The sequence below is a fragment of the Populus nigra genome, chromosome 6 (genome assembly GCF_951802175.1).
Source record: "Populus nigra chromosome 6, ddPopNigr1.1, whole genome shotgun sequence".
Classification (NCBI taxonomy): Eukaryota; Viridiplantae; Streptophyta; class Magnoliopsida; order Malpighiales; family Salicaceae; genus Populus; species Populus nigra.
This window is the reverse complement of record NC_084857.1, coordinates 4026566-4041389: the sequence shown is the minus strand read 5'-3', so window position 1 is coordinate 4041389 and position 14824 is coordinate 4026566. Positions and strand designations below refer to the sequence as shown.

General features: G+C 34.7%; 1 protein-coding gene across 1 annotated transcript; it reads left to right on the top strand.

Moving 5' to 3' along the window:
- Positions 1-13118: 13118 nt before the first annotated feature.
- Positions 13119-14692, top strand: LOC133697517 (aquaporin PIP1-2-like). Its single transcript, XM_062120132.1, has 4 exons — positions 13119-13583; positions 13710-14008; positions 14118-14258; positions 14384-14692. The coding sequence occupies exons 1-4, from the start codon at positions 13250-13252 to the stop codon at positions 14471-14473; spliced, it is 864 nt and encodes a 287-aa protein (XP_061976116.1). The 5' UTR covers positions 13119-13249; the 3' UTR covers positions 14474-14692.
- The last annotated feature ends 132 nt before the right edge of the window (positions 14693-14824 follow it).

Sequence of the window (14824 nt, the reverse complement as noted above, 5' to 3'; positions counted from 1 at the left end):
TCATTCTGCATTTTATTTTGGGATCACATCTCATCTTTTAACGAAACATGTCTTTTCTTTGTCCCTTTGTTGTTCTGAACGCATGAGATGTTTCTTTCAAAAGGTTATTTACAAAATATTTTGATCAAGCTCCAACATGCGTTTAAGATTAGTCAATCCTGAAGATTAAAATTATTTTGCTTGAATGACTCGATGCTTGTTGAAATGACATGAGGTGACCAAGAAACTTTTGAGCTCACACATGAATTGAACCATACACCATGTAGCTAAGTTTTAGCAGTATGCATAATGACATATAGTGGATTCAGTAGTTATGGACTCATGAATTATGATTCGTACAAGTCTAAACCATTACATTGGGTGAGGTCAAAATTTATCGGTTCTAACCGACCTTGCTTGAAATGAGAAAAGGCCATTTTTGTTTCATCCTTTCACAATTCTTGAAATATATATTCCTTGCAGTCCCATTTTGAGCTGATAGAATATTTCTTTCATAAAAAACCCTGACTAGGATCACACCCCACACTGGGGGGCAATGAGAGTCTTTTCCTAGAAAAGACGAAGACAATGTTAGAGTCGATGGATAAAGTGAAGGCTTAGAACAAAAGTCCAATAATTGAGAAAGGGCTAGAAGAAGAAAGCCAAAGATTGATAAAGACACAACAAATACCAAAAGTTAACACGAAAAATCAAGCGTTATGTCTTTCGGTGTGTCTATGGTAAAGTCTCTATAATCCTCAAAAGTTTAGATTGGCTATTCATCAAAGAAAAGTTGGATTTGGGTTATGACCTATGTTAAACAAATGTTGATTTTTGAGATTAACAAGGTTATATGTCACTATCTCTACAAAGACAACGTGAGGAAAAGAGATTGATGAGTAATTAATGGTGATCCTAAGTTCTTGAAACCCTCAAACACCTTTTGAGATTGTGAAATTCCTTTCTTTCATAGCCAGGAACCATAACCTACATTACGTGCTTTAGAAAGTCCTTTTTAATCAAGTAAGCAATCTGAACCGATAAATGGCGATCTCAAAACTTGAAGAGTTGTTTTATACAGGTCGTGACTTCATGAATCAAGCTACTAATTATTATGCATGCTGATAAAATTGGTGCTAAGAAAAAGAAATCTTTCTTGATTAAGCCTCAAGTTTTGACTCGGGTACCTTGTTTTTTTCTTGAAATTCATAACAGGTCACCTCATCACAGACAATCAAAAGATATACCCAAAATCAGAGTTTAAAATGGATACAAAGAACCATGGAAAAAGCCATTTTAATCTTACAACGAGTCAATTTCTTTTCTCTTAAAAATACAAGACAATCAAAGGACTACATTGAATAACGCGTGTTGGATCTTTGACCAACAAAGCTTGATTTCCAAAAATACTTTCAAAAATTGACATCTCTCTGATTTCATTTCAACAATCAGACTTGAATTGACATGATCTTTGAAATGTGAGATTTGATTCCAAAATAAGAAAGATTTTCAAACAGGAGAAACATCGACCGAGTTCTTAGATTCCTGACAGAAATGACATCAATTCTCCTCGACACTCCTGGGGACAATACAATGACCTTCAAGAAGGAAAACAAACAGTTTTTAAATCAGCTGGGGGTAAAGATGATCAAATGATGAATCAATGAACTGAGGACAATATGGTTCAAAGAAAGATAATCAGTGAATGAGCACATGCAGATCAATTAAGGGCAATGATGTTCAAGAACAGTTTATGATCCAGTAAACCCCGACAACAATTGAGAACAAGGATGTACCTGAAAGACATCTTCATATCTTCATCTTGGTTTATCGTCTCCAATATGGCTATGACTATTGAAAGATATTATCACATGATTGCCTTTGAATGAATGCACCGCACCCACCTAGACTGGCCGTGGGCCCATCTGATTTGAAGCACAAATGCGCATTGCACCACATGAGTATGGGTGATAAAAGCAACGTCATTGATGATGCTGAGACACTTCTTCTCACAATCTGGTGAGATGAGTTGAGAAGAACTTATTGAGAAAGAAACTGAGCATACAACGATGAGCTTTTTACTGTAAAGTATGAAATGCAGGTCTGAATGACATGATAGTTCCATGAAAGTGGATGATCGCATATACTTGAAGGGTATGTTTCAACTAGAGGTGAGTTCATAGCTGATTGACAATCTTGATGGGTGTTGGCACGATGCGCACAATCAATCAGAGAACAATTCTTGAAAGAATCCAGGAGATGAACGATTTTGTTAAGCTTCTTAATGATAAATCAAGCAACACCACACTTGGGGGCATTGTCAAGCTTGATAAACAGCGAGAGCAGTAATCATCACGGACAGCCCAAGATGGGCACTGCATTTACAACTGAGCGGATGGCTAGCACATGAATGAGCCAATGCATTGAAAAACAAATAAGGTTTTGGAATGCAAACAAAGCCACCCTATGACGATGAAGCATCAAAGAGGGGGAACCTATATTTCAAAAACAGGTAAGATGCATTGCATATCATCTAACTTCACGAGCATTGCATATTTGTTTTGCAGATATTTCACGAAACAAAATTCCCACTGGGATCCAACGAGACTCACATGAATTGAAGTTCTTGTAAATCACATCAAATATGGCAATTCCACAAAAGAAAAATTCATAAATAAAGACAAGAAAGATGGATTTTTATTCATGGAAAAGGGGTTTCCAAGTACAAATGCTAAACAGTGCGAGGACGATCAGGGATATTTTCATCTTGATGGTTAATCATGCCTCGGAATTCCTCAAATTGTTTATGCATACGCTCCATCTCTTCCTCGAAATCAAGGTGTCGTGTGTTAACATAGTCCCGCCAAAAGTCAACACGTGTATTCAGCTCTTGGTTTCTCCTCTCCAAGTTGTTTCTGTGACGTCTCTCATCACGGAGTCTATTCCTTAAATTCTCAATCTGATGATGGAGATCAAGAACCTGAGTATTCAACTCAAGTCTTCTGGCATGAAGACGCTCTGCAACGTTCACCAAAGACGAAGTAGCTCTGATACTGAGAGCAAGTGACTGATTCACCGCTTCAATATCGGTCCTGGCAGCTAGCATTATTTCATCACGAGGAAGGATCATGTCTCTAGCCACGGCTACAGCAATATCTTCATTGTCCATTACAGTATCCTCTATTGTAACCGGACGACCATTCACTTCAAAGGTAGTACGCCAAACTGCAGGCTCTACTGCTGCAGGAACAGGGTTTGGGTTAACATTGGAAGAAGAGGAAGACATGATTAAAGCTTCAAAAGTTAAGAACTTTGAGAGTATTGAAAATGCAAGAAGTTGATGATGTCTTTGCCAAATACTGCGTGATTTATAAGGAATTTACTCCTACCATCGTTTTGACAGCTCAAATCTCAACTGTACATACAAGACTTTCTTGAGAAGCTTTCCTCGTTTTTGGGATCCACTAATCGAATCCCAACCATACATACATGACTTCCTTGAAAAGCTTTCCTCATTTTTGGGATCCACAAATCAAATCCCAACCATACATACATGACTTCCTTGAGAAGCTTTCCTCATTTTTGGGATTTATAAATCAGATCTCAACCGTACATACAAGACTTTCTTGAGAAGCTTTCCTCATTTTTGGGATCCACAAATCGAATCGCAACCGTACATACAAGACTTTCTTGAGAAGCTTTCCTCATCTTTGGGATCCAATTACAAATCAAATCCCAACCGTACATACAAGACTTTCTTGAGAAGCTTTCCTCGTCTTTGGGATCCAATTACAAATCACATCCCAACCGTACATACAAGACTTTCTTGAGAAGATTTCATCATCTCTGAGATCGATTTACAAATCAGATTTCAACCATACAGGTATGACTTCCTTTAGAATTTTTTCATCAACCTTGAAGCTTATTACTGAAATCACTTTCATGTATTTCACAAAATTATATTGAAATCACTTTCAAGTTATTTCAATTAGACCACTTGCGAGTTTCTTCGCATTTTATCATCGGGCAGGTCGCCTGGAACAATTAGACCACTTGCGAGTTTCTTCGCATTTTATCATCGGGCAGGTCGCCTGGAACAATTAGACCACTTGCGAGTTTCTTCGCATTTTATCATCAGGCAGGTCGCCTGGAACAATTAGATCACTTGCGAGTTCCCTTGCATTTTACTATCGGGCAGGTCGCCTGGAACAATTAGACCACTTGCGAGTTTCCTCGCATTTTATCATCAGGGTGGTCACCTGGAAAATAGGACCAATGTTGAAATCACTTTCACGTATTTCACAAAAAAAAAATTAATTTTGAAATCACTTTCATGTATTTCACAAGACTAAGGTTGAAATCACTTTCATGTATTTCACAAAAAAATCAATTTTTGAAATCACTTTCATGTATTTCACAAGACTAAGGTTGAAATCACTTTCATGTACGTCACAAAAAAAAAATCAATTTTGAAATCACTTTCATGTATTTCACAAAACCATTGTTGAAATCACTTTCATGTATTTCACAATGCTAATCTGAAATCATTTTCATGTATTTCACAACATTAATCTGAAATCACTTTCATGTATTTCACAAGATCAATATTGAAAACACTTTCATGTTTTTCACTTGGGCAGGTCGCCCATAAGAATTAGACCAACTGAAAATCTGTGCATTTTTCAACACTTCCATCGTTTTTCTTTACAAAACTTACTATGCAAAGTCAAAAGAAAATGAATTTTCCAATGCCTTTGCACCGTAAGCATTGTAAAGAGGGGGCAACTGTTGTAACCCAATTTTGGATCCACCAAGATTTTCTTGAATGTTATTTTATTTCTATTATTATTTATAAAAATCCAAAAAAAACAAAGAAAAAAGAAAGAAAAAAAAAAGAAAGGAGGAAAAAAAAAAGAAAGGAGGAAGAAAAAAAGAAAAGGGGAAAAAGAACAAAGAAAAAATCTTTACTATTCACGTTTTTTTCACTATTTCTTCATGCGAGTAGGATATTGATTTTCAAAAAAAACAATTTGAAAAATACCAAATATATCCTAACCGTTAGATCTAGAGTGTTTAGATCTGAATCGTTGATTTAATAGGGTACAATAGAGCTTACCACACCAAATTAAAACCCAAATCAATCTCAGCCCTTAAAACAATTCTCCTTTAGATCCGTTGCGCCACGTCATCCGGTGTACCGAGCGTTCGGTGCACCGCGACACACCAGATCAAGGATCCTCTCATCCGGACCGTCTGATCAACTTCCAGATCCAGCCAATCGTAGCCGCAAGATCAGTTCAAAGGAGATCCAACGGTTCACAGCCTTCAGATGCACCGGTGAACCATGCGCGCGTTCACACCATAGCACAGCTTAGAGTCTCTCTCTCCTCTCGCCGGCGACTCTCTCTCTCTCCCCCGATCTCCCATCTCCGGCCGTCTCCAGCTTCCGCACCACCACAGAAATTTTTCTCCCTTGATGTAAAGAAAAACCCCGGTGGTTTTCATTGATTTCGCCGCCTCAGTTGGCCGGAAAATGGCCGCGATTGTCGGCGGCCACCGAAGCTTCAAGTCGTCGATTCTCCTTCGTCAGCCATCAACGACCGACGATACCACCTCCATCAGAATCCTCGTCCTCAGATCTACCAGGATCGACCGTCGGTTGGACAGAAATCTCGCCGGGAAATCTCGCCGCCGCCCACAGTAACCGCGCGTGTGCCACACGCGCCGCCAGTGGCATTTTCGTAATTTTTCGAGAAATCCGAGGGTATTTCAGTCCTTTACCTATACATTGACACTCAGGTAATTTTTTGGGTTTCAACTGGTATTTTTGATATTTTTTTATATATAAATGCTTGTAAATTTTCTTGCATGTTGTAAAAAAAATACAAAAAAACAAAGTCGACAAGTCTCCTAATTTTTAGGGACTGATGTCAGTTTTAACGCGTCTCCTATTTTTAGGGACCGACGTTAACCGTTTTTTAAAAAAACAAGTTACCAATAAACCCAAAATATAATGGATTATATCCATTATTTCTTTTGGTAACCCAGACGTAATTCTCCTTTTTAGGGACAAACGTCAATATTTTAGACGAGTCTCCTAATTTTTAGGGACTGATGTCATTTTTAATGTGTCTCCTATTTTTAGGGACCGACATTAATCATTAAAAAATTTACAAATAAGCCCAAAATATAATCGCATTTGAATCAAATAGAAAACACACAAGTAAGGGTAACCTTTCTATTGAAAGGATGTTTTAAGGGTGGTGTCTACCTTCCCTTAATCATAACTAACCCCGTACCCGAATCTCTGGGACCAGTGTCTAATTTGGGATTTCTAGTTCCCTCAAATTACTAGATGGCGACTCCAATAAAATCTTTGTTTCCCCCAATCGAGAAAAAAAAACCTTTTTGTTAAAATAAACAAAAAGCGGAAGCCGTCGCCCGACGTCGTGTATCGACACAAACAATGAACTTACTTGGGGAGTACAAGCTAGAATGAAAAAAAAAAGTTGTTCAATAATTTCTGATGGATGGACATATAAGAAAAAACGTTCTATTTGCAACTTTTTGATTAATAGTCCTAAAATGATATTATTATTTTTTGCTATCGATAGATACTTATAACATGTCAATGGTTGTTGATAAGGTATTTGAGATATTGGATTCATTATATAGAGAATTGGGAAGGAAAATGTTATGCAAGTGATTACCGATGATGTTGTAAATTATAATGCGGTAGAACAATTATTGATGGGAAAAAAGAACGAGATTGTTATGGATACCATGTGTTGCCCATTATATCGACTTGATATTGAAAGATTTTGAGAAGCTAGAGGTTCATCAAATAACTATTACTAAGGGGAGAAGAATCATCTCAGTGTGATTAAGCATGTTGCCACTTGGTTTGCTATTGCATACTTGACTCTAGATGTTTGAATGATTATAAAATGTAGCTGATGATTGTGCTTGCTTCTAAACAGTAGAGGTCATATAAGTTTTATAGAATAGAAAAAAGGAAACAAATTCAAAATTGTGTTTTAGACAACACGTCTTGGCATGATATCACTATATGTATTAAAGCATCATATCCTTTAATTAAGGTTCTTTGATTAGTTGATTCAAATGAGAAATCATCTATGAGTTTTATATGTAAATCAATTGATCAACCAAGAAAGGGGATACAAGTGAATTTTGATTCCGTGAAAAAAAGGTATCTATTTTCCTAATTGTTTGTTTTCACTTGTTGTCCTCTATTAATATGAATGTCTTCATAGAGATACTTTCAATTGAGATTTTTCTAGATTATAATGATATTTTTATTATTTTTTATAGTTATATACCTATATGAAATATTATTTATGCAATATGAAAACTTCAACTCTAAAGACCTTTACATGCAACAACTTATTATTTGAATCCTCGTTATCATTATAATTTTAATTTTAAGATTAATGCCAACATTAAAATTGGATTATATCAATGCCCAGAAAAGATGATGCCTTATGCAATTGAAAAGTGTAAAATTAACTTACAACTTGAATCATTCAAGGATATAAAAGGGTTGTTTGGCATTGAGATTGCCAAGACAATAAGAAATAAAAAAAACTCTAGCATAATGGTGGGATTCTTATAGGGATGAATGATGAATGTCCATAATTACAAAGGCTTACAATCTGATTTTTAAGTTTGACTTGTGCTTTATCTGGATGTGAGTGTAACTGGAGTGCATTTGAGATGGTAATTTTTTTATCTTATTATTTTAAATATTGAGATATTTGATAAGAATATTATAAATTTGAATTGCTTATTTAGGTTCATACAAAATGAAGAAATAGTTTGCACTTTGCACCATAAAAAAATAAATGACTTGATATTTGTAATGTGCAATCTAAATTTGAATGACAACCAAGTCGAAAGGTAAGTTGGTGATTTTGGTGTAGTTTTAGATGATTTTTCATCTGATGATGACTGAATAACTGATAAAGAAAAACATGATGGTTCGTCAAACTTTGATTTACTTGGTGTTAGTAATAGTGCAACACGAAGAAAAAATAGTAAAGAAGATGAAAGTGATGAAGGAAAAATTTCTAATGATGTTGAAATGAAGAGTCATGGTACTGAAGATGATTTAGAGATTCAAATTGATGACAATCTAGAGAATTCAAGAAGTTTTGAGTTAAATAACATTGACAATATTTGTGTTGGTACTGGTAGCAATACTAATATTCACAATATTAGTTTTGGTACTAGCAGTGACACAAACAATTCTCTTAATGTTAACGATGTTGATTAATGTCTGAGGAACAATGAGAAAGATGAATGCAATAAAACTAGTTTTAGTTTATATGATACACCAACATATTATTTGTTTTATGTTTGTTAATTGTTAGTTAATAAAAATCTATAGACATGAATAACTATATTATATTTTTAAGTTATTTAAATTATATATAGATTTTTATTTGAATCATGTATTTTAAGGTACCTGAACTATATATAAGGTACCTGAACTATATATAAATTTTTATTTAAACCATGTACGAAAAAAAATTACATACAATTTTATAATTTTACAATCTAAATGTATATTGTATTTTTCATGTCATCCTCAAAAATTTGCATTCCATCGCTACTAGTTCTTTTTTTTTGTTTTCTTACAAGAAAAGTTATCGGCCGTTTGCTTCTAACTGACGATTTGATTACAGTGAAGGAAAGTTATCGTGTCCCCCACTCACAGGGAGGACTTCTGTTGAACAAAACATTAACGATGGCTTCCATTATACGTGGAAGTAGAAATCCACCTGTACACATTTCAATAAATAAATTCATATAGACACGATTTATACAATGTTTTCTGCTCGAAAACCAATTTCTACAATGTACTTTCATTCACATTATAATTCTGGAAGGAAAAAACAATCTAGAAAAACCGTATAATCTGAATCATGATGATGACTGAATAACTGATAAAGAAAAACATGATGGTTCGTCAAACTTTGATTTGTTTGGTGTCAGTAATAGTGCAACACGAAGAAAAAATAGTAAAGAAGATGAAAGTGATGAAAGAAAAATTTCTAATGATGTTGAAATGAAGAGTCATGGTACTGAAGATGATTTAGAGATTCAAATTGATGACAATATAGAGAATTCAAGAAGTTTTGAGTTAAATAACATTGACAATATTTGTGTTGGTATTGGCAACAATACTAATATTCACAATATTAGTTTTGGTACTAGCAGTGACACTAATAATTCTCTTGATGTTAACGATGTTAATGAATGTCTGAGGAACAATGAGAAAGATGAATGCAATAAAACTAGTTTTAGTTTATATGACACACCAACATATTATTTGTTTTGTGTTTGTTAATTGTTAGTTAATGAAAATCTATAGACATGAATAACTATATTATATTTTTAAGTTATTTAAATTATATATAGATTTTTATTTGAATCATGTATTTTAAGGTGCCTGAACTATATATAAATATTTATTTGAACTATGTACGGAAAAAAAACTTATAATTTTATAATTTTACAATCTACATGTATATTGTACTTCTCATGCCATCCTCAAAAATTTACATTTCATCGCTACTAGTTCTTTTTTTGTTTTTTTACAAGAAAAGCTATCGGCAGTTTGCTTCTAACCGACGATTTGATTACAGTGAAGGAAAGTTATCGTGTCCCCACTCACAGGGAGGACTTTTGTTGAACAAAACATTAACGATGGCTTCCATTATACGTGGAAATAGAAATCCACCTGTACACATTTCAGTAAATAAATTCATATAGACACGATTTATACAATGTTTTCTGCTTGGAAACCAATTTCTACAATGTACTTTCATTCACATTATAATCCTGGAAGGAAAAAACAACCTAAAAAAACCGTATAATCTGAATCATGAACTATCTAAAAAATATATAATCCATCCGAACATACAAAGCTTGCTCACGTCAGAAGCCACAATCCTGGGGCATATAATTACTCTGTTTAAATAAGCAAGAGGTAAATGGCCTTGATTAAATGGGCGGTTGCCAGCACATTATTATAATAATGTGTTCATGACATTCTAGCATTAGTTTTATGATTTGTATCTTGTAGTAGTCGGCAATGCTTGTCTGTTTGACATGTGTTTACAGAAAATCACCACCTCAATTTTCTTATCATGTCTGCGCCTTGCCCTTGCAAGTAACATTTGTAAGCATGCTTGGGAGTTTGTAATTTGTTTGGGGATGTGATGGAAATTATATTTTTAAAAAATTTAAATTTTTTATTTTGTTAAAATTTAATATATTTTGTATGTTTTAAATCGTTTTGACGTGTTGATGTCAAAAATAATTTTTTAAAAATAAAAAATATCATTGGCATGCATTTCGGCACGAAAAGTTATTTGAAAAGCAACCGTAACCACACTGCCAAATACTCTCGTAGTTGGGTTGTTTTTTAAAGTATTTTTTATTCAGAAATATATTAAAATAATATATTTTTTTATTTTTTAAAAATTATTTTTGATATCAGTATATTAAAATGATATTAAAATATAAAAAAATATTAATCTAAAAAAAATTCAATTTTTTTTTAAAAAAATTTAAACCATAAAAATAAATATTTCTGGCTGCTATGCTAACGCAGACGTGAATTTCTAACCCGCATGATCGCTACAGCTACTGCATATAGAATGATAGGTCCCCTTTTTTTGTTGTAGTTTCCTCAAACGTCTGGCCAGTATTTTAGCCAGCTTTTATCAGGCCATGAGGGAAAAGAAGAAGAAACTGGAGGGCAGGCACTGTGCATTAGCAAAAAAGTTTCAAGTTTTTTTTCTCATGGCAACGGCAAATTGAAGGCAGGAAATCTATATCAAGTCTAGGCTATTATGATAGGTGCCACTGCGTCTGATCTGACCACTCAACGGGCTGAAAAGTCTTTGCCAGAACAAGCTGGTGAAGCTACATCACAAATTAAAGATTCGCACAATCGCATACGAGATACGACATGCAGGGTTGCTGGGCGAGAGAGAGAGAGAGAGAGAGAGAGAGAGAGAGTTCAATTAAAAGCCAAGCTGGCCAAAAGGACAAGAAAAAAAAAAGGCAGAGTTGTTAACATTATCCTCACAGGTCACTCCTGGTATAATCTATCGTATCTACGCAACAAGACACATTAGTTGTTGTCTGCCGGGATTAGGATAATCATGGTCGCCGGATCCTCCATTGCCACCTAAACCGCATTGCCAGCTTGTCAGTTTCTTTGGTTCTGTGCAGGGATCATCATTGGCTCGATGATTCATTCGGTATAGAATAGGCAAATACGACCTGTTTTTCTTATACCATAGAGAACCCGAAGGATAAGGTATTTATTGATGTTTCCATCGCTAGGAGCCGACCCATTCATTTTTATTTTATTTTGTTTTTCTAGATAAATGAAACCTGCGGAAATCATATTTAATTAGTTGTATATGCAGTGTCTCTTGATAATGCAGGGTGTGGTATTTTTTTTCAAATATTTTTTAACTGAAGATAAATTAAAATAATATTTTTTATTTTTAATATCAATACATTAAAACTATGAAAAATAACTAGAAATATTAAATTAATATTTTTTAAGAATAAAAAATAGTTTAGAAAATACATTGAAAAACAAAAACGAATATATTATTAAATGATGTCATAGAATGTGTTTGTTTGTAAAATATACCGCATGGGTTTGTCAATGGCGCTTGTATTAGCAAAACTTGATCCATTTTTGTAAATGATCAAAACTATAAACCACAGCCATTACAAGTCTTTACAGGCATTTTTTGGGGTCTTTTTCCTTTTTAAAACGTAGCTTGGAGATCTTTCTGGTGAACTAGCACCAGTAAAAAAAAAAATATAGTAAATAAAATAGTTTCATAAAAATTGCATATGCTAGCTGCGACATTTAAAAAATTTATAGAAAAAAATTTTAAAGAGTGAAGAGAGAAAAAATTAATAATAAATGAGACTTAGAAGTTATATCGAAGTTTCGATGATGAAATCTTTCATATCATTAAAAATATTTTGATAAAATGAATTTAATAACATCAATAAAAGTTATCAATTGTGATTTCACTTGCTTTTGGATTATACATCCATTCTTTTTTTTTCTTACTCAAGTATTCTCGTATCTTTTTTAAAGGGTGAGACTAGTTTCATTCGGGGTTCGTGATTATCTCTCATAATAAGTTTATTTTTTGAAGATCGAACTTGTGTTCTTACCCTTATAGAGATATAACAATGTTTTAACTGCTAGATCAACACTTCATTTGTTTTTCTTGAAATTTTTAGATTTAATTCATCAAAATTTTTTTAATAATACTAGAAATATTGTCATCTGAGTTTTGTATGCCTATAAAGTTTCATTATTTTGTTTTCTTTCCTTTTTTTTTCCTCGCAATTTCTTGAAATTATTATCAATTTTGTTTAGAATCACGCAATTTTCGAATGTAGTTTTTAAATAAACTATTTTATTTTTCAAAATATTTTTTTAAAGACAGTAGTGTTCCTTTTTTAAAAAAAAAAATTGTGCTAATTTTCGATAAAATTCCATTTGTTGCGTTAGAAGGTACCTTACCACTTGGATCTCGCAAAATTAATTATTACAATCAGATAATATGGGATCCCTACACCAATCATGATGCTAACCAGCGAAAGTAAAACAACAATGCAATTAATTCAGTGATTAAATTCAAGTTTGAACCCGTTTGTTAGCGAACCACTGATTAACTCCATTTCCATATCCATGTTTCCGTATCAAATCCCAACTTCACTTCAATTGGCTTGCGCCACTCTCCATTATTGAAAGATGGGCGGCGCAATCATCAGCATCATCATTATATACATGTGGCCACCCTTGTGCCAACTATGAAATTCACTATGCACAACGTCGTTTTCACCAAACATATATTATATTCACGTTTTAAAGTCGGTTTATATGAAAAAAAATACAAAGAGAGTTAATTCATTAAAAACGAAAACGAAAACGAAAACAAAAACAAAAACAATGATGGCTTCAGAAAAAAATTGGTCGGTCACAAAAATAATAACTACACTCATTATTTAAAAGGAAAAAAAAAATATAAAAATCACTCACCAAGCCCCGCTATCCCTCCTATAAAACTCGACACCACAAACCACTCTACACTCTCAACAGAGACCAAACGACCAGTAGCTAGTTACCAGAAAGAGATTTCTTTCACTGTTAACGCTGCATTTACATTTTTCGAGCTAGAAATAAAAGGCAGCAGTGATGGAGGGCAAAGAAGAAGATGTTAGATTGGGAGCTAACAAATTCAACGAGAGGCAGCCACTTGGCACGGCAGCTCAAAGCCAAGATGACAAGGACTACAAGGAGCCACCCCCGGCACCACTGTTTGAGCCAAGCGAACTGACTTCATGGTCATTTTACAGGGCTGGTATTGCAGAGTTCATGGCCACCTTCTTGTTTTTGTACATCACCGTTTTGACTGTGATGGGCGTGTTTAAGGACAAGACTAAGTGCACAACGGTTGGAATTCAAGGGATCGCTTGGGCCTTTGGTGGCATGATTTTCGCTCTTGTTTACTGCACTGCTGGCATTTCAGGTCTTAAAAATTACAAGAGCAGCCATGAATTTCTAGTTTGAGTATTTATACATGGTTCTAGCATAGAAAATATAATTAGTTTTTTTTTTTAAAAATTAACCTGCGATGTGATTTTGGTACTTGCAGGGGGTCACATAAATCCTGCTGTGACTTTTGGGCTATTTTTGGCAAGGAAATTGTCCTTGACAAGGGCCGTGTTCTACATGCTGATGCAGTGCCTTGGTGCCATATGCGGTGCTGGTGTAGTGAAAGGATTTTACGGGAAAAAAAACTACGAGTTGTTAAATGGTGGTGCCAATATGGTTAATCATGGTTACACCAAAGGTGATGGCCTTGGTGCTGAGATTGTTGGCACTTTTGTTCTTGTCTACACTGTCTTCTCTGCCACGGATGCCAAGCGGAGTGCCAGAGACTCCCATGTCCCTGTAAGCTCTCTATCTCTCTTCTCTTCCTAACAAGATAAAAGCTACCTAGTAGTTGATTAATTACTTCATTTTCATGGCATCTAATGATGATGAAAATATGTATGGTCAGATTTTGGCACCTTTGCCAATTGGGTTCGCTGTGTTCTTGGTGCACCTGGCCACAATCCCAATTACAGGAACCGGTATCAACCCAGCTCGTAGTCTTGGTGCAGCAATCATCTTCAACAAGGACAAGGCCTGGGATGATCACGTAAGTCTCTGCTTACTAGCCAGCTAATTAAATTCCCCTTTCTTGGGTTGTCAAGAACCTGATTTGTAATTATAGCGTGCCCTTTGTTGACTCGACATCTCATGATGTTCTTTGGTTGGATGCAGTGGATCTTCTGGGTTGGCCCATTCATTGGGGCAGCACTCGCAGCTCTTTACCACCAGGTTGTTATCAGGGCTATTCCTTTCAAGAAGTGATTATTATGATTATGGTGCTTTACATTTGGCCGTTCGATGACATTGTTTGGAGATGAACATCAAAACCCAGTTTGTTCCATTTTCTCTGTTTGGCCTTTTGTGCATTTGTACCTCTAAGTAAGCACACACGTAATAATAGCAATACGTGTTTCTTCAAATCAAGGGGCTTTTTATCCCAATTGCACATGTAATGTAATAATAGTAAATGTTTTTCTTCAACGACCTCTTCCTTTCCAGTTTTTACTTTTTAGTTTGATGGGGTTCTGTATGGTTGTGGACTGGTGGGATGTCATTTTCGAGTTGCCGCCCGGACCTACTCTCTAGTTTTTGTGTTCTAAACTTATCTGACTT